This window comes from Acipenser ruthenus, chromosome 7 (assembly GCF_902713425.1).
Source record: "Acipenser ruthenus chromosome 7, fAciRut3.2 maternal haplotype, whole genome shotgun sequence".
In the NCBI taxonomy this organism is placed as follows: Eukaryota; Metazoa; Chordata; class Actinopteri; order Acipenseriformes; family Acipenseridae; genus Acipenser; species Acipenser ruthenus.
The window spans coordinates 40,646,176-40,666,953 of NC_081195.1; the positions used below are offsets into that span (position 1 = coordinate 40,646,176).

The window sequence follows — 20,778 nt, forward strand, 5'->3', positions numbered from 1 at the left end:
TAAAAGGTTAAATAAAAATATATTTAAATATAAGAAATAAAAAAATAAATGAACCAATAGTTCAGCACTTTCAAGGAACAGACACAACATGGATGACCTAAAGTTTGTGGTTTTAGAAAAAATAAAATTAGATAATGTACAGTATAGGAGAATAAAATAAAATAAATGGATAAATAGACTAGATACCATGATGCCTGAAGGGTTAAATAGAAAGGAACAGTAGATCGTTACATCATTAGCTATACAGTGAATGACATCACAAAGACATTATATTTAAAGAGAAATAAATGTGTGGTTACCATGGCATCAAAAGCCTATAAATACCTCCAATGTTTGTTTTCAAACACACGTTCCCTTGACAAAGTTACGTTAAACATACCGAAATAATATATTGTATGTTTATGGGTTTTTTTTTAAATCTAATCTAGTATGTAACAGTTACTGAAAACATGGTTAACAAATGTAAGCCTGATAAATCATAAAGTAGCTTGGTAAAATGAGGTTACGTGTGCCACATTATTATCGCAGTAAACTTTAATGGCTGGTTTCACAGATCCCAATTATCACTAATATTGGAATAACTAATGTTATTTTGGAAAGTTGTCCAATACTAGTGCTAATCGGGATCTGTGAGACCAGCCATTGTAGATCCTTGGTCTCTAATCATGTCTACTGCTAAACTGCTGCAGAGGTAAATTTACAATAGGAATAATTAAGCCTTACATCCTCAAGCCCAGAAAGGAAAAGACAAATAGGAAGTATTGTAGCATCCTATTGCAGTTCAGCAATATGAAGGATTGAGCTTCAGAGATACACAAGGTTACTATTGTAAAACAAGTCACTTGAACTGGTAGTGTAAGTAATATAGCAGATTATTGATTCACCTGGCGCTAAATTCTCCGGGAACATCCGTAATTTGAAGAGCATCAATTGTATAGAGAAATAATTTCAATCGAGCACCTGGGGGACTGAATTGCAATTTTACAATCTAATAGTGATGTTGAGATTAAGATAAGGTAAAGGTTTGGGGTAAAATTGTGATTTAAGGGTTGGGTTATGTGTAGATGCTCCTGGATGTGGATATTCGTGGTGTATTTTGCATTATGTTACTAGTGTCCCCACTACTTTCCATGAAAGACTATTAAGATATCCAAACATGTCTCTCAGCAATATTATACCATAAAATAGTACTGCTAGAAATCTCTTTTTAAAATCCGTTCTTGACATTTAATTCTTCAATAGAGTATTACTGTATTTAAAAATATGCATTCCCTTGTTCAGATTTAAAATTGAATATAAATATAAAGCTTTATTTATTACAAGAACAATTTTAGACAAGTAAAAACATTTAGAAACAGTTTAGATGTGTTGCCTTCAGGTAATAAAATATACCTATTAGAAATATAATGCATTTTTTACATTCAACCAAATAATTAGTCGTATTTAATAGTTAAAGAATGTCTATCTCTGTTTTTTTAACAGTATATCCAGAAAGTTTCTGTGCTTGTCTATTATTTTAGGGTTTGATATAATAAGGTTTACACACCACAGTGAAATGAGACAGGAAGTTACACCCTCAGTACTTGCAGATTACAAAACAATAGTAGTTGTAAGCCTTTGCTAATGGTGCTGGTGTAAGTCAAATGCAGTCAAGTCTAATGTTTACTGGATGGGTGGAACCACAACCTTTCTTAATATATGACTTCCACATCTCACATTGTCAGTGGAAGTGACATTTAGGTAAATGACCCTCGGTTGAATAACTTGCATACTACTTGAGAGGAAAAATAAGCACTTGAAAAGAGCTAACTATCATGTTATACAAGGGAACAACAGAGGACATGCAATCTTGATATAAGCATGTATGCATAGTATTCTCAGGTTAATGAACTTTGCATTGCAATGCGAAAGGTGAAAGATTAAGAGTGAATGGAGGTCATGATCAACCATCATACTGATGATACTGGTATAACCAGGCACCAAAGCAAAATGACTAGTTTCTATAATGTGGGCAGAAGTGAGGTTCCATGTCCAGGGGAACACTAAAAAGGCAACTCCAAGAATGATGTTAAAAAATAAAAATTAAAATTAAAAAAAGTGCATATACAACATTAGTGATGCAGAATGTGTCAGATAGCAGATTTTGCTGGTTTTAAACATACATTTGAAACCGTTATCTAACACTCAAAGGTACTTAACCCACACTTCACCAGTACAAAAATCAATATTTACACATTCTCTGATAAAACTCTCTAAAACCTTCACCAATTATAATTTAAAAGTCTTTGTTTTCACAGTAGTCCTTGTTGCAATGTCTCCTCTTGAACCAGTGTGTAGATATGTTTTGCATGAATCATAGCTTACAGCATTTGAAACTTGTAGTTTGCTTGCATGTAGACAATTGTTTCAGCGAGTTTGCTGGTAATTGTGGCTAACTTCCATTTTGCTCAGAATGTATCATTCACTGAATCTCAGGGGTGCTAGTCTTACAGACTCTTGTTTCTGAAAGCAGTTCAACAGAGCAAGAATCTAACTTCTGTCCTTCACTCCAGATAAAAGAGGAATATGTGGATTTATATAAAACAGCTTCATCAGGAAGCAACATGTACAATGTCACCTGAAATGTGAAAAGAAAAAAAAAGTTAACCACGATGCTTGCTTTACAACCCAAACCACATTCCACATGCACTAAGCTACAGTAAGTATTTAAACTAATGGGGAAAACATGTTAGCTTTAAATGTTAACCTGGTTATTACAGACTGCATTTAACTGAAACAACTATAAATCAAACAGTGTCAAAGTACATAATTGACTTACCCAAGTATTACTAGCAACATCTACACCCTTCAGAACTATAGTTCTACAACAGCTTGTAATGTGACCCTGCAAGCAAAGAGATACAAATAAAATGATCTGGAAGACAAAACAGTCTAACTGAATGAGTGTGAATTTCTGCGCTAGGAGTGGCATAAAGTCACCCAACATCAATGTGAAAGACTGGTGGAGAGCATGCCAAGACGCATGAATGCTGTGCTTGAAAATCAGGGTTATTCCACCAAATATTGATTTCTGAACTCTTCCTAAGTTAAAACATTAGTATTGTGTTGTTTAAAAATGAATATGAACTTATTTTCTTTGCATTATTCGAGGTCTGACAACACTGCATCTTTTTTGTTATTTTGACCAGTTGTCATTTTCTGCAAATAAATGCTCTAAATGACAATATTTTTTATTTGGAATTTGGGAGAAATGTTGTCAGTAGTTTATAGAATAAAACAAAAATGTTCATTTTACCCAAACACATACCTATAAATAGTAAAACCAGAGAAACTGATAATTTTGCAGTGGTCTCTTAATTTTTTCCAGAGCTATATATATATATATATATATATATATATATATATATATATATATATATATATACAGTATATACTAGCTGAAGTACCTGCCGTTGCCCAGGGAAATTCAATATTTCATGCATGACAAATTGGGTAACGGTAGCATTATGGTTTCCTAGAAGTTACCGATCTTCGGTGTCGCTCAATGCGCTCAAAACCCTTTCCCTTTTTTTTTAAACTTTTTTTGTTTTTAGTTTTTGCCATTTTTTTGCCAAGTTTTTTACATTTTTGTTATTTTTATATTGTTTTGGTTTTGTGGGTTTCTTTAATTTGAGATACATGGCTACTGTAGTGAACCAGCAATAGGGTTACTGAATAAAGTACCCCAGGGGTCAAAATTTTGCAAAGTTTGGTTGCACTGGCTCCTGTGGGGTCTGAATGCATAAAGGAACAGACTGACAGACACACTTTCTCTTTATATATATATATATTGTAATATAGCGGGTTGTGAGAGACGACAGGGAGGGGGTTAAAACCTCCCTGCAAAGAAAAAAAAAAAAAAAATGTGAAAATGCACCTTTTTGTTTGATTTGTGTTGCTTTATTGTTTCATTTAATTTGCGAATTGTTTTATTGTTTAGTTTAATTGTTTTATTATTAATTATCATCCGCACCTGGGCGTTATTGGAAATTAGGCCCAGGTGCGGGGTTTAAAAAGAGAGCAGGCAGTCTGCTCGGGGCTGCTAAGGAGAAGGAGGCAGAAGGGAGTGCTCTGCTTCCTGGCAGGCCGAGATAAAAAAAGGTATAGTGCAAACCTGTGTGGTTAAGTTTTGGGACAGGGAAACGGCTTAGCCGTCCTGTGGTAGTTAGGTTCCTGCGTTTGTAGTTAGTGCTCAGAAAGAGCTAGGTGTTTATTTTGTGTTTTTGTTTTATTGTGTGTTATTAAAAAAATTGCGCGTCAGCGCTGAAAAATCCAATTTCTGTGTGCTGGGTCAAGTTTTTAAAGGGGCAACGAACACGAGCGAGGGTGAATCTTTTACAATATATATATGTATATATATATATATATATATATATATATATATATATATATATATATAGCAGATACATTCCGAATAATGTTTATAAGTAACTGTTTAAGGAGTAAAGGTCCTCTTCCATTGGCATGTTAATCTTGATAATTGAGGCCTGAATTGCTTTGTACACTGCTCTCACACTCATTGTTTTGTAGAGCTTCAAATGATTCCTAGGCTTGAAATGATTGTAGGCTGTGGGAAATACTGTATCCTAACAGGAGTGGTGTCAATTATGGGTTAAAAAGGGAAAGGGGCTTAAACAACCTTAAGGTTCAAGAGATAGAATGCAGCTGCAATGTAGGTGGGGAGGTTGGAGGAGCAAGAAAACAGACAAGAATGACTACCTCCCGGAGTTATGACAAAATATACAGACCAGTACATCATTGCATGACCAATAACCCCAGGATGAAACCGTCACAAAATCTTTAGGTACTAATAGGAGTTTAAAAAGAGATTTACATTTCTGCTGCAGGATCTTCCTGATTTACATTGTCTTCAACATTCATTGCTTCATTTTCCTGTATTGTTTGTGTATTCATTCTTCTCTTTTTTGTATGCTGTTGGAGAAAAAAAGTAGACAAATTAAAAATTCCCAATTTTTATGTTTTGTTTTGCATGTTTTAATCCTTACTATAAAATGTAATTTTCCTTTTTAATGTATATACATTCTAAAGGGTGTCCTATTCAAAATCCATGTACCGTGTAAGAAATATTAATAAACAACTTCCACCATATGGATTGCTTAGCCTGAAGAAACATTTGTGCAGTACATACATATGTGGTTTTTTTTACTGTATTTCCAGCATTTAACTTTTCTTTTTATCATGTGTCCTATAATACCACCAATCTGTCATAGCAATAGCTTTACCTTGTATAATGATGTACACCTTTAATGCATTGTAATTGGTAGAAGTTTTATTACCAAAAAAATCTTCATATCTTAATATGTATTAATTTAGTATTTCTGCACCAGTATAAGCCTTGTAACTTATTTTTAAATGTATCTTAAATCTCCATTTAATGAGGCATGTTAGTAAGGTTTGGAATACCATACTGTATAGATATGCTGCAAAAGTAAGGTTCTTGTTTGAGTTCATACTGCTCTTCAGGCAATAATGATTTTCTTTTACAGTAAGCTTGCTTACCTTCCATGTCAAAACCAGCAAAATACCAAAAACTGGTATTAGAAGTAAGTAGAGTGGTATGTGCAGTTTTTCTGCCCCTTGTGTGTTGGTTTTAGCCTCAGTGTTTTTATCACGTCTTGTTTCCTCTGTGTAACAAAAAAGGAAACAAACTGTAAATGCAATGTTCTACTACAGAGATGTCACACGATCTCATGCTTATCCTTAGCTAAATCTGACTGCTGAACCTGAATCCTTAATGAAATACATGCGTCTAGTAAAACTTCTCTGCTTTAACTGCATTTCTATTCTTAGCAATATCTTTTCTATCAAATACACAGTAAAACAACATGCAACTCTTTCTCATATTGTGATGGCTCAATCATTCAGTCTCCTCAACAAAACATAATTCATTCTGTTTTAGGAAACACACTTTATTCAAACACAAAAGGGCAGAGCATGTGGATTTAAGAGGTTCATTAAGACAAACCTAATCTAACACTTAAGCGTCAGTAAAACTTTAGTGTAGAAAGGAATTCTTTCAATTCCTCTACTATATGCAGATTAAGAGTTCTGACCACCTTAAGTTCAGTACAGAAAAAAAAAATCCAAGGTATGATCCTCCCAAGAATAAAAAAAAAAATCATAATGCATGCATACTGTAATCACCACAAGGTCATTCATCTAAGATAAATAAACCTCAAAAAACAAACTAAGGATACATTGGTGGAGTTTCCAAGCATGTTTTTTTTAGCTTGAGACATTTACTTGAGAAAAATGTCTCATGTAAAATGTTTTTTTTGGTTTCCATTCGCTCAGTTTATTTTACTCGAGTAAACCGGGCTTTTCACCCGACGTCATGCAAATTAATGGGAAAGGTGGGGGTGGATATGTAAATTAGCTATCCGTAAAGTAGTCATGCTGTTTTTGAAAATTACTAATGACATTTTGTGAAAATGTGGTTTCCATGTGCAGAGAACTAGAACACAAGTGAATCTAAGCTGCTGTAATAAAGCAAAATGCCTGGTTGGTTAATAATGTGTTTTACTGCTCTTGCCCAAAATGTTTTTCAAATGTCATTAGTGGGGTGTGATGTTGTTAGTAGTGAATATTGTTTCAACTAATTTATCTTATGACTCATTCATTAAAATTGAACTCTGAGGTATAAAATGAAACTGACCAACAGGTATTGCAGATCACCATAGTGCTTGGTGCAAAAAAAATGATGTAAAAGCAAAGAAACTCTTTGTACTGTTCTTCTAAATAACAAGCTCTGTCTCAATGTACTTACGTGTATTGCAGTCACTTGCAGATACGCAAGCTGTTGTATTCATTATCAACAGCTCAGTGGCGATGGTAATGGATCCTGTATAGAAAAGGGTGTGGTATTAGTGTGTTGTGCTAAACACAGTAATTCTGTTAGATACAAACAGATGTTGATCTTAAGCTTCTTTTTTTTTCCCTTTTCACAAAGGACAGATTTGTGGTCCTTTTAAAAGTGTTTGATCTTTGGGAGATCCAAATGCTGCAGCTGTAAGCTACACATTAAAAAGAAAGCTGTGTTTTATTTCCTTTCACAAATCAACAGAGGATCTTTCATTATTATTTACAAGAAAGAAGGCTCATTTTAACTGGACCATTTTCTTTCTTTCATTATTTCTTCTTTACACTGGATGAGGACAAAAATCACAAAAGAAGTTCTCCCTTGCAAAGTTTTTGGAATACTACAAAGAGCCATCTGACGTAAAGTGGTGTACTGTATTTATAAGAGGACAAAAATCTGAGCTTCTGCTGTACACGGATATACAGGCTTATGAGCAGACATTCTGGAGATAAGCATAATTTCAGGACTGCTGATATTCCAAACCTGGATTGCTGGAATCTATATGCTGCCACACACCACTGTGATGCACTTTCTTGTGGGGTGACACAACACTGCAAAATTATCTTACATACCAGATGCGACACTGATGAAGTCTCAAAATGTACCTAGGCTATTTTTGATAAACGTTTTTTTTTTTTGTTTGTTTGTTTTATGTACAGCCATTGACATGTTCCCTCTGTATTAAAATCGTTGTATAATCTGTGTAGATTATAACAATGCATTTTTACTGAACATCATTTATGTCTATATATTTTAAATATTCAAGCACTAAGGTAAAGAAACAAAGATATATAGAACAAAAGAAGCAAAAATTGACTAGATTTGTAAATAGGCTTCCATGTGTAGGAAAATAAATTTGAAGTGTTAAAAGTTATGTGTTACTACTGTTATCTTACAGTTATCTGTTCTCACAATAAGTTTGACATAGGAATACCTAGTAAACAACTCCCTAATGAGGAATTTACAATAGCTAGAGGGGGGTATGAAATAACTGCACCATTTCTCAGGAAAATAGATGGTTATTCACAGAAACTATCAACAGTCCTGAGGAACAGGGTTGACAATCGTAAAGTGGGCTGTAGAAATAAGATGTTAATGAGTTGTAAAGTAAGCTAAAAAACAAGTTTGGTTTGTGATAGGGTATATAAGAAGTAAGTTAGGAATATGTTAGTGAGTAAGGTAGTGGAAGAAGACCATCTGTTTGTTTTTGGGTTTTTTTGCATCACTCAAGTGTCGCTGATCGTGTCAGCTAGGGAGTGAAAGGTACGACAAACTGAACTATCTAGACACATTTTAAAAGATGACTCTAGCACCTAAAGCTTAACCTAACTTTGGAGAAGAACATCTAAACCAAAAGTGTGATACTCATACCTGCCACTAATGTTGTCGTTTCACTCGTAGGACAAGGGGGAGACACACAGTCAGGAGAGATGAACTGCCTCTCATGCAATTCATATGTTTCAATCATTTTTTTTAAATAGTCAAAATAGACACTGGTATTGAAGTTTCCGTCTTGATAATGGCAGTGGTAATCATCAATTACCTCTTCCTACAATGAGAAACAAAGGGGGAGGCATTCAAATTAAGATAATGTCACAAATATCAAATTGTAGCTTTGTAATCCTAACAGAACCTAAATGTTAGTAAAGAGTTTTGGCAAAACTGCCTTACTCAGTGTTCCTCAAAACACTTATTTACATAAATATAGTCTTTGTTAGTGTTACTGCATAGTATTATTCCAAAAAACATTTTCTCAAAAATGAAAAACAATGTGGTAGAAAAACTCCATAACCCTCATAAATTTATTTTTTTCTTCAGAATTTATATTTGATTGGTAATATAAAGCACACTTAATCAATTTAGTTGGAAATATTGGGTTATCTAAAGAAAACTAAAAATACACCCCTCAACTGTGCAATTTGAGAATTCTAATCAATAATATTCAGTCAATTTTCCTTTTCTAATCTATGTTTCATACTAGCCATAAACAGCATCATTTGGGCTGAGAAGCTGATTCCTTACCTCATATTGAAAGGGCCTCCGCATTTTCATCACCATGTCTATAAGAACTGTAATATTCTCTTTGTTGGAAGAGGTTTCAGCAAACTTAACAGCAAGACTGGTTAAACTTAACTGCAGTTCATAGATGTTGAGCATCAACCAACATATGTCATTCTGTAAGAAAATAACAGGTTTGAGAAATGGGTGTTCACTGGAACAATTTTGTTATAAAATGCATATTTAGCTGCTTGACTCAATCATACTTCTCAGTGACACATTTAGTAAATGTATAGTATTTCTGTTTTACAAGGTGAAGATGACCCATTAGGACTGTGCCCCCTCTTACAAGACAGTTCTTGCCACTAAAGCATTAAACTACTAATTAATTCTACTTTAATTTTTTTACAAACTTACCAATTCTTCTGACTGAGGAACATAGCGTACTTTAATAATGTAGTCATTTGGTATATTCCCTTTCTGTAACACAGAAACAGAGTAACAATGACATCCACAATAATTACCGCTCTATAAAATACTCATGAAGTATATACATCCGGGCATAATATTTTAAAACTGAATCACTAACACCTTTTTACATGTTGATATGCTGCGTAATTGAATGCATTTACATGAACAAATTATATAAACTTCAACGAAGCTTCTTTCTTAATTGTAACAATGGGCCTGCTGCTGTGGAGTTAAGCCAGGTTAGAATGTGGCAAAGAAACTTCAGACATAGATTTTGAGTACAAGGGCAGAGTACATTTATTTTGGTCGTCCAGTACTTCAACTTGTACACAGCCTAGTTCAACAGTTCCATCCTACGAAATACATGTCGCTTAAAGAGGACATAATTGTGATCGCACCCTCTAGTTAAGCCTTGGTACTAGGGATATGCAGAAACTTGTTGCTCGTAGTTGGAATTGTCTTTAAGAAGTATTTATCTGCAGGTATTCAAGAAATCCATTCATTAACATGTTTATTTAAAAATAAGAAAAACTGTCATGTGCTACCATTGAGTACTAATCAACGCCAATTAACTTCCGCATTGAGTGCTTTAAAAGCCTGTTGACTCAGTTCATGGCCCCGGATGAGAGAAATATTCTTCCAATAAGCTTTTTAAAAAACTCAATGCGGAAGTTAATTGCCATTGATTGATACTCAATTGTAAATATTAGGGAGGACTTATTTTCTTGTTTTCCGTTAAATACTAGTGAAAGACAATTCCAAGTTTCTGCACACCACTACTTGTTACATTATATCCCTAATAAAAGTCTGGAAATTATGGATAAACTGTAGTTTACACATAAAACCACAGCTCTAAGCCCATTCTAGAGAATATATAATAATCCAATAACCTAATAGTCAATAATGTAAAGATGTGTTATGAGTAATGTTAAGGAAAAACCTACTTTCAAATTCACCCCTTGTTGCATAGTATTATTCCATAAACTATTTTAGTAGAATGTGGTTGAAACGATGTGGCAGAAAAACCCCATGACCATAAAGAACTGTCAGTGTTATTTAAAAAGTACAGTAATCAGTTAGTCAGGGATCATTAATCAGTTCAACCTTGAATGTAGCATGCATGCCGAGATAAGGTACTACTTCCTTTTAAATAAAAAAAAAAAATACTAATAAGGTAATATGAGACCAATATTTCCTCTGGAGTTACTTGCATGACTGTGGAAGTTTAGTCAATGTACAATTTAATTCAGCTTACCAGAATGGGAATTTTGTTAACATCATCGGTTACAACATTTCCCAATCCACATGAATGTTCCACAAATGTGAAGCAAAATAATAAACAAGGGTAGATAAAAGCAGTTATCCAAATCTGGGGAAATAAATACATATGAAAGTCAGTTAAATATTACAAGAAACCTTATAAGTTAATAATTAAAACAGCTATAGCCAGCAGAGGAAATACTTCAGAGCAGTATCTAATATTTTCTGTTTAGCTATTCTGGGGAGATTCAATAACCAAATACACCACTGAAAGTGTGTTACATGGGATAAGTCATCAGTATCAAACTATTGGCAAGCCCAAGACTTTTGGTGAACTTAATTGTGTACCCATCAACACACAAATGTGTACTTGACATTAGTCTGCTCTTCACATTGTAAAAGTACCAATATCATGGAAAGTTCCATTCATGTCATTTCATTCCATGGCGACATTCAATCAAACTTTCCAGGGGTGCTGTATACTGCACGTGGTTTTAAATGAAGGGCCCATACAATGTTAACTCAAGTTTATGGTATTTTTTTCCCCAATGCCTGAGGGTGCTCTTCTACGCCTGGAAGAATAAGATAATGATTCACTATAATCTGAGCTCAGGAGTGAGTAGTGAATGTGGAGCAGCAGGTTTTGCAATTTGATAATTATACCAGATGACTGGGATAGATACATTTGCTAATAGTTACTGTGGGAGCTGTCCTGCAAGTTACTTACCTTGCACCATATGAGTTACAGAGAATCAAGTACTATGTTAGCTAGTTCCACAAATCTCTTTATAACCACTGCACTTAATGACCAAGATTGTGCATCCTACTATCAATCAGTGTTGAAGACAGAAAATTTCTCAGCTTGATCTACAAAGCACCTAAAAGATAGTGTATCATTTTCCAATTATTTTCTCATCTTGGTTGGAAATGCCTTGAGGTTTTTAATGCCGTTGTGCAATCCACACAAACCAGCTGTCTGATTGTGAGCACGTTGCCTTGGTCGATGAAAGTTTAAAGTGGCAAAACCTCTGTGGCTAGACAAGAATCCTTCACTTTTATAAGATCTGTATTTTTGGTTACTATGCAAGGACACTTTAGTTAGTTATTGTATGTTCGTGGGTTTTAGGAGATGATCTATTATGAGCTTGTGCAGCATACAGTACTTGTAACCCATCAAAGATAGACAAAGTTTAAATCTCAGAAAACATATAACAATATATTTTTATGAACATTGTGAATATATTTTTTATTAAAATTACATTAAAATGCCCTTTTACAGTATGGTTTTCTAAATTAATTTAATTTGAGCATTTGCTTAAACCTACACAAAACTAAGCACATGTTCAGTACCTGAAATACTGTACACATTATACCATCTCTCACGCACAGTTTCTGCTGGTCTGCGCATACTGCAAAAAAAAAAAAAGTATGCATTAGTCATGGATTTACATAAAACAGGATTTTTTATAGAACTCAGTGAAGTCCTGTAATATGTGTAAAACATGCTGTTTCAGACTTCCAGACCAAACTTTTATATTAGAAAGTTTTGATTTGTCTATTTTGTGGAACAACAAATGCCTTATAGAAGATGCCGTTACTTCTATTACCATGTGTTTTTAACAATACTTTCCATGCTTACAGTAATAGACTGGACCTTATTATAGGCTTAAATAAACTGTATTAAAATGCAATGTGTCAATCACATGGAAATAGTTAGGATTAACCCAGATATAAGTGATCTCACTAATGAGGCTGTCAGTGAGCAGGTGAGGAGGTGATATTTCTTACAGAAAAAAGTTGCACAACCACTGACTTGGGACATACCTGTCAACCTGGTGTCCAAAACTCACAGTTTTATTAAATAACCTAAAAGATCCAAGCCCAGTTACTCAGCCTTTATTGTGGTAACTGCCAAAAATCTTTGGAGTGGATTTACTTAAAAGAAAATAATTAATGGTAAGTTTAACGGGTAATGTGCCAGAGTTGATGTTTCTACTTGATGTGCTGTTACATGTTACATGTATGAGGCTGTGTGGTCCAGTGGTTAAAGAAAAGGGCTTGTAACCAGGAGGTTCCCGGTTCAAATCCCACCTCACCCACTGACTCATTGTGTGACCCTGAGCAAGTCACTTAACCTCATTGTGCTCCGTCTTTCGGGTGAGATGTAATTGTAAGTGACTTTGCAGCTGATGCATAGTTCACACACCCTAGTCTCTGTAAGTCGCCTTGGATAAAGGCATCTGCTAAATAAACAAATAATAAGAATGTAATTACATCACACCATTCTCTCCTAGATGGGTCATTTCTTAACCCACAACCTAACTGACACTATAATAATCTGTTCTCAAGATGTATAAAGGATTTTTTTTTAAAATTATATTTGCGTTACACTTTGTACTTAAAATTTAAGCAGTTAATATGTTGTATTATCCGTCTCCCTCATCCAGCAATACATGTACAGTTACAATACTCTTTCCCCACCAATGTTTAACAGGATTTTGCAAAAGAACAAGTAAATATTAACATGATGCATTGAGTTATTGCTGCCCTCTGAGGTGTTCTGGGCTGGATGTGATGCTTTTCCGTAGTGTTATTGGAATTAATTATTCATAAATGGGAGTAAAAAAAAAAAAAAAAGTCACAAACATGGGTGTATAACAAATGCGCTAAGAAAAAAAAAGAAAAATGACAATTCACAAAATCTACAAACATCTTCAGAGCAATCTGGCAAATAGCAATCTATTTAACAGCATTACATTTCGTGGTGAAACATCAACAACCACTTGTCATTTCACATTAAACTTAGATTAAAATACAAGGTCATCAGTAAAAAAATAGAATTGTTTAGTGGTAATTATACTCAAGTATATTCATCAGTGTTTCATGATACAGGTACATACTGTAACTGCCACAGCCCAAATAAGGCTACACCTACACATTCATATCTTCAAACTATTTTGTTTTCCAAAACTGTATAATTAGCAGTAACTATATCAAGTATCCAGCTTTAAAAATTTAAGGAAATTTTGTCTAAAGTTTGTCTAAAATGTTTTTTATTAAATGTTTCATTTAGAACAAGTTACAGTATGCATTAAAGTCATTCAAAGTACTCCATTCACACAAAATGTTTTCTATGTCGGGCCACATAAACACTTTTCTCCTATCAGCTTGTTTTTCTTTGGCCATTTTAAGTTTGTCTTTGTTTCGTCTCCAGTCACATGATGTATTTTGGCAAATTCAACAACGCGCAATTTCAAACCTGTTGAGTATCATTTTCTTTTTTTTTCTGACTGTCCTACTTTATCCAGTCTCAAAGACAGGTCACCAGGATTATTACAGCATTGCAGTTACAATAGCTGTTTGGTTACAGAACCCAGAGGCGGGTTCAGTTTGAATGCTGACAAACCAATGGCTCGGGAGGGTGGGAATAAGGAAATTCAGAGACTGACAGCTATTGTGCTAACACAAAGTAAAGCAGTATAGATGTGACGTTTTCGAGAGGAGGTCAGTCAAGAGTCTGAAAGCTTGCGTTTAACATTCAAAATGACTAAGGGTATTGAGAGTAAGAAATTAAAACTTTTAATTAGAACGGTGGTTTTGTGTTTCTACCTAGCAGCATGACCTGAATGCTGAATATCCTGAACAAATAAATCGGGTTGTTGACGGTTAAATTTGTGTGAGTCATAACCGTGGCTGTAGTAATCCCATTGTGGCACTGGTACAGTATTTTAATATTACACACACCGCCGCACATGTTGCACTGGTGTGTTAGTCGCTCCCCCCTTTTAAGGGCCACGCAAAAATACTTAGAAAATCTACTTATTCAACTGTTTTTTTTTTTTTACGGTACTTCTTTATATACCCGCATGTCTATTCAGTTCACATTAGGTGTATTTTGCCATGATGTACCAGAAGCCTATTTTGGCAGGCTTTCCTCAGGTTGTATTACAGGTTCATGCTAGGCTGTAGTTCAGTGTGAGATGTGGCGTGATAAAAATTACCTGTATTGTATCCTGTATTGTAGAAGTTTTTGATCAGTTATTCCCTACATTCAGCATTCACAGAAGTGATATTAAAAAGATGCTTTCACAACGTAAGATTTTAATCTTTTGAATTTAACTCCATGTGCATGGTATTCTTTGTTCTCACGTTAACCTGAAAGCAGTTTTGGCAATAAAAAAAAAAGATATATTTCGAAAGAAAAAGGAAATTTTGGAAAACCCCATGTTTATTGCTCAGTTCAAGCAAATAATGCAAACCACCAACTCCAAAACATCTAAGGTGTATGCAAATGTATTATCATAAAGCTGTTTGGAGCTGTCCTGAGTGTGAAAGGAATGTTTATTTTTAACTCTTTCAGCACTGCAAACCTGTATGTGGTCTAAGAACAAGAAAAAAGAAAAGATATCACTACTCAAAATTGCAACCCAATCCAATATACTAATATGAATATGTCAATTTGCTATTATCAGACACTGAAACTGTTAAATTGGTTATCCTATAGTTTTTCTGTAAAGTTGCTTAGTGCTGAGTTAAAAAAAACACCAACTTGTTGCTTAAAATTACTTAAAATGTATTTTTTTTTAAAGTTGGTCACCATGAAACAGCTGCAGTAGATAGACATGAAAAGAACACAAGAGGCTAGTTTTCATGCAAGCCTTAGGTAATACAGTACTGAGCTACGTGTATATTCGTGTACTGTGCTTTCATTACTTCCATACAAATTCATTCATCTTTCCTAACTAATGTTGTGTATTATGTGAATGTTAAGAGACAAAGGCTGTTCTTTGTAAACATTCTCAATCCACCATCCCCTTTAAATAAACAGCATGACTGTCAGAAATAATAGTATCATTGTTTCATCCAATTATTTAATAAATTAGCTCCCTGCACCTGGTCTTGTGTTTCTCTGACTTCTAACAGAACTGTATGACTTGTAATGACAATTGTAAGATCACCAACGGCTAATATTAAATGTGCACTTTGTGAAACTACTGTACAAAGCAAATTGTATAAATAATAGCCAGAGATAAGATACATAACCAAGAATAGCAATAGGAGGCTAATGTGCAATATAATAGGCAAACTTTCCCATCGGAAGTCTGAATTTTGGTTAAAGAAAGGTAAATAGTGTATGTGAGAACTGCCTTTTGAATAAGCTAACAACAGCAACATAATCAATTGCTAAAGTAAGCAGCAGGATAGCATTATATGGCCCCAATGTGTTGCTACAACTATTTAAATAACGTACCTGTCATTTTATTTTATTTTCATTGTTAACATCCTGACAACTTTTTACACTTATAACTTTGTTTCATAATAAAGTCTGTTTCAAAGTTCTTTTCAAAATGTCCGCTCTAGTGCACTGGGGTTTGAGAACTGTCCTCTAAATCACTGCAGGAAGTGCTCTGGCTTTTCTGTTTTGTAACACATCATGGATCGTTATTGCTGTGTTACCCATTTGACAATGTGGTTAACAATCCTTACACTGTCAGTGCACCAGAGCGGACATTTTGAAAACAGCATTGAAACATTACAGTTAAAAGTGTAAAAAGTTGTCAGGATGTTAACAATGAAAATAAAAATTGCAGGTATGTTTTTTTTTTTTTTAAGTTGTAGCAACATGTGGGGGGTGGCTATATTTTTATGAACCCTGCCACTTACTCTTAAGGCCATCCAATTGCAAAAAATAAAATAATAATAATAATAATAAACATTTAAAACGACTATTTGGCTTGGTAATGGAGACCGGGGGCAGTTGTAACACGGGTCAATTGTAACACCTCAAATTTCTCCAATCTGAAACAAGCTTGAGTGATGAAACTCACTCTGTACCTGCTCTGATAGGTTTCCTGCCTGCCTCTAGAAAATAAACTACCTGTGCTTTAAAGCTTAAGATTTTATCTACAAAAAACGATTTTTGAGGTAGGTAAGCACATTTTTTCACCAACTTTATTTTTGTGATATATTCCTGAGCTCCCCACTTCATAAATCCAAACCTATACATTTTTTATCTCTAATCTGTGTAATTACAATTGACACCGTTGATTGATGTTAGTTTTGTTGTTTCTTGCCAGAACATGAAGCTTAATAATGGATCCCAGGGTTGGGGCCAGTTGTAACCCCATACAACACTAGCTCATTTTTTTATTCATTATTTCGCTTTCAGTATGTTAAGAGTTAGACAAATAAAAGCGTACCATTACACACACCCTGGAGAAAGCATCCAATGAAGTGCAGAATGAGGGAAAGTCAGTGCCATCTGGCAAAATCATTTGATATTTGCCATATAACATTTTCCAGATTTTGTAAGGCCGGAAAGCAGTTAGCTGAGGAAGGATCTAGTAAACTACCTCATAGGCTACTGTAGTGCAACTACAGTCTTCAATGAGGAGCAGGGGAGAACAAGCAGAATATCTACTGAATGCTGCAGATTTGTATTATGGACTGTCCCCATAAGCAGGAGCATAAATTGTGCATTGTGTAAGACAATGCTGGACTTAGTTAATAGTTGATATCGACAACACAAGTGTTGAGAACACTGGCAGTATCCTATCCTCTGTGTTTATGGCCCTTTTCATTTATTCCTATTAAATAGCGGAAAGTGGATTTGAAACTATTTTAAAAGTAAAGAGGTGTCTTAAATAAGAATGATAGTAATTGCGTGTGTGTGTTTATAGCCTCTGAATTACAAAACATTGTTGGACATTGTTTGAGTTTAATAAATATATATCTTATTGAATAACGATATCAATTTTTTAGTTAAATAAAACGTGTTGTTATTTATTTGTTATTCTTTACAAAGTGTTACATTTGACCCCGACCACTGTTACAACCAGGTCATTGGGTCAATTGTAATACCGGACTCCTTGCATTTGAAGCAACATTGCGGTCTTTATATTAGCTCTACAAACATAAAAACGGTGGGAATTTGTAACGGACAGATGTAAGTTGTTTGTATAAAAAAATGCAAAACCAGCTCAAATGGTTCCTGAGTAATGACGCGAAATGTAAAAACTGTTACAACTGTCCCCGGTCTCCCCGTTGTTCATTTTTGGCATTTCTACTTTGTGGGTTTCAAATAAGATATGTTTAAGGAAGCATACTGTACCTGTGGCATAGGTGTCTAAGCCAACAACTCGCAACACTCGTGTTCATATTTTTTTTTTAATCATATGCAACACTATTATTGTTAAAGCGCTACATTTCTTTTGACGACGAAACCGTGGTATATATCCTGGTACACTATACGCAAATGAACATCATTTCTAAGCAGTAGATTTTAAACACACCAAGTGTATTTACACATTACACTATAATGTTCATTTTCTGTTTCTGTGTGCGTTTAATGTATACAATTAAAATAAACAAGATGTGTATAAAATCTGCAACAAAGGATTTATGTTCAATTCTTAAACATGTGTTTTTACTATGTGTGGTGACTTTAAAATTGTCAATATCTATCAATATTACATTTTAATATTAACGGTCCAACAGTAGCCGGGTTTTCCTACTATAGGCTACTTTTTAAAACTTTAGTTTTTTTTTTTAGAAAGGTTCGATGCTATAGAAATACATAGATAATGCAGATACATGCTGTTTTCCAATTGTGTGCATGCATAAACACAGCATTAACTATACACTATACAGTAAGAGCTTACTAGAAATACGATGCAGCGATATCCTGTAGCACTTACATAGTAGTATTTTGATAACATGTTCACAAAGTACACCACTGCTTTTGTCCACATTGAAACTTTTTTTAGTATTCTATTTGTAAAATAAATCTGCTGACGTTTCTTCAAGGCGAAGACACGATGAAAGCAGATAAACCCTAACGTACAAGGCGGTTGTTTTTTTCTTAAGACAAACGGGAATTAAAAAAAAAAAAGAATAGAAAGATACTATTACATCTCCCTGGATTTTATCTATAATAATCAAGAGTAACAGTGAGTAACAATCTTACAAATATTACAATTACATCTGATTTGAAGGGACGTATTTGTTCCGCAGATTAAGATCTGTGTACCACACCAGTTTGCATGGGCAAAATAATAATGTCTCCATACATATATAACATGACAAAACACCCTTGCTAGCGTGAAAAGTCATCGTTGCATTTTTGACCAGTAACTTTGCAGTTTGCTCGTGGTTTTCCCAGGATTATGCCACGATTTGCTAGGTGTGCTTTGGGGCTGTACAGTGCTTGCATATGCTTTCTCACACTTTGACATTTTTATACTACATAGTAATAAGGGTACTAGCATAACACAAGAAAAGGTTTGAAAAGTATTCTTTGCTTATAACGAGAAATATCTTTACTCGTGCACTGCAATCTACACCAACTAACATACAATTACGTGGTAAATCACTTTTAATGTTTTTTTTTTTTTTTTTTTAAGTATCTTGTTCTGTTTAGGAACAATGCACTCTCTCTCAAATAAATAATATTAATACATAAAAACATCCCCATGTGTTTTTTCCCCCATAAATGTGCAAGATATATCTTTACTTACTTTTGTCTTCTTCATAAGGAAATAGGGCAGTAAATCCCAAATGTTAAGTACAACCTTGTTAGTGGACTTCAGATAGAAGGAAAATGGTTCGCATATTGTCCCTGCACATATCCAATGTTTCTCAAAACTAGCATCCAAGCTGGAGAGATACACTTTGTATACAACGAACCCTGCACAAGTTGCACATATCCACGGTACAAAGTGAAAGTCACTGTTTAACCGCAACGCCCTTGCTTTATAGAAACATTTTAGAAACGCCCACTACAATGTCACTTTTTTTTTTTTTGGAACGTTGTCCCAAGTCACACTGAGTGGAAGGTCACTTCTGTGTGCTAATTCACGACTGGAGTATATACAGACTTTTTAGTCTACAAATATATTTACAAAACCATTAACGACATGACAACCACATACTTATAATTATACATCCCAAATACCTATATATATATATATATATATATATATATATATATATATATATATATATATATATATATATATATATTGATTGGTATTTGGGATGTATAAAAAATGCAAAATGCAAAAATAATACCTCTATTTACAACAATATGTGTAATAATACGTTGGTTTACATTGTGAAAAAATCATGTTTCACACAGCTTGATGTGATTGCTAAGTCCGAAACAAAAGAAAAGTGGCACTGTAGATAACATGTTTTGCAAAATATAGAAGACTACTGCACTAAATAACTTGTGTGTGAGTTTATTTATAATTAGAAAACGGATGTGGGTTTTGCAATTAAGCATGAATTAAATAAAGATCAAAAGCCTTTACCACTGTATAAAGCTCAAGAAATACATATTTTTTATACTGCATATGCCTTAAACAGAATAAGCCCTCTTGAGAAGTCTGTATGTAGGGTTGTGACAGAAAGACAATGATTCTTGGTGGTAAATCTCCCTCCCGACCTGTGAGGGCACTAAGTAACGGGAACAGAGTACCCTGGATTGTTTGGCCTGACACTTCGTTCCTAGGGTTAAAAGGAAGTCGGCCATTTAAAAAAGGGGCGGAGTTTTGGTACATTAACTCATCGACCCGGAATGGAAATGATGTGGCAGCTGCGGATTGTAGGAGCGGCTGCAATCGTTTACCAAGGGGTCATGAGTGATGGTATAAGTAGGGGACGAAGCAACGTAAAATTGTTTTGGTTAGAGAAAAGAACCTGGAAGGACCTGTGTTTTGTGTAACTGTATTGTGAGTGTTTGTTTGTTTTGTCTAACTGTGTCTTGTTATTAATAGATGGCTAACACGTTCCGGAGCTGTCGCCAAGGGCCAGCACAAACCAGGAACAGCACTGCACTTGTATCACGAATAACTGTATTTGCACCACGAGCAATAATTCACTCGCTAACGGATGTGCGTATGTGTTTTGTGTTTTGTGTGGGTGTATAAAGAATGGGACTATTATTTCGGAACAAACCTGGGGATTACAATTTAAGTAATACAAGCTGCTGTATTACTTAGCGTCATTTATTGTTTACTGTTTGTTTTGCCGTCAGGCACTAGACATACAAACCCATTAAATAACATTGCACCTGGATTATAATTATTTGTCTGTTCATTGATCATCTGCACCTGCACACTGTTAACCAC

The 20,778-nt window shown here is 34.5% G+C and overlaps 1 protein-coding gene across 1 annotated transcript; it reads right to left on the reverse strand.

Moving 5' to 3' along the window:
* Positions 1-1,289: 1,289 nt before the first annotated feature.
* LOC117414943 (kit ligand-like) lies at positions 1,290-19,359 on the reverse strand. Its single transcript, XM_034024801.3, has 11 exons — positions 19,165-19,359; positions 11,999-12,057; positions 10,644-10,757; positions 9,335-9,397; positions 8,942-9,094; positions 8,291-8,468; positions 6,827-6,901; positions 5,560-5,684; positions 4,874-4,971; positions 2,819-2,884; positions 1,290-2,617 (listed from the first exon to the last, which is right to left on the reverse strand). The coding sequence occupies exons 2-10, from the start codon at positions 12,014-12,016 to the stop codon at positions 2,854-2,856; spliced, it is 855 nt and encodes a 284-aa protein (XP_033880692.2). The 5' UTR covers positions 12,017-12,057; positions 19,165-19,359; the 3' UTR covers positions 1,290-2,617; positions 2,819-2,853.
* Between the last annotated feature and the right edge of the window lie 1,419 nt (positions 19,360-20,778).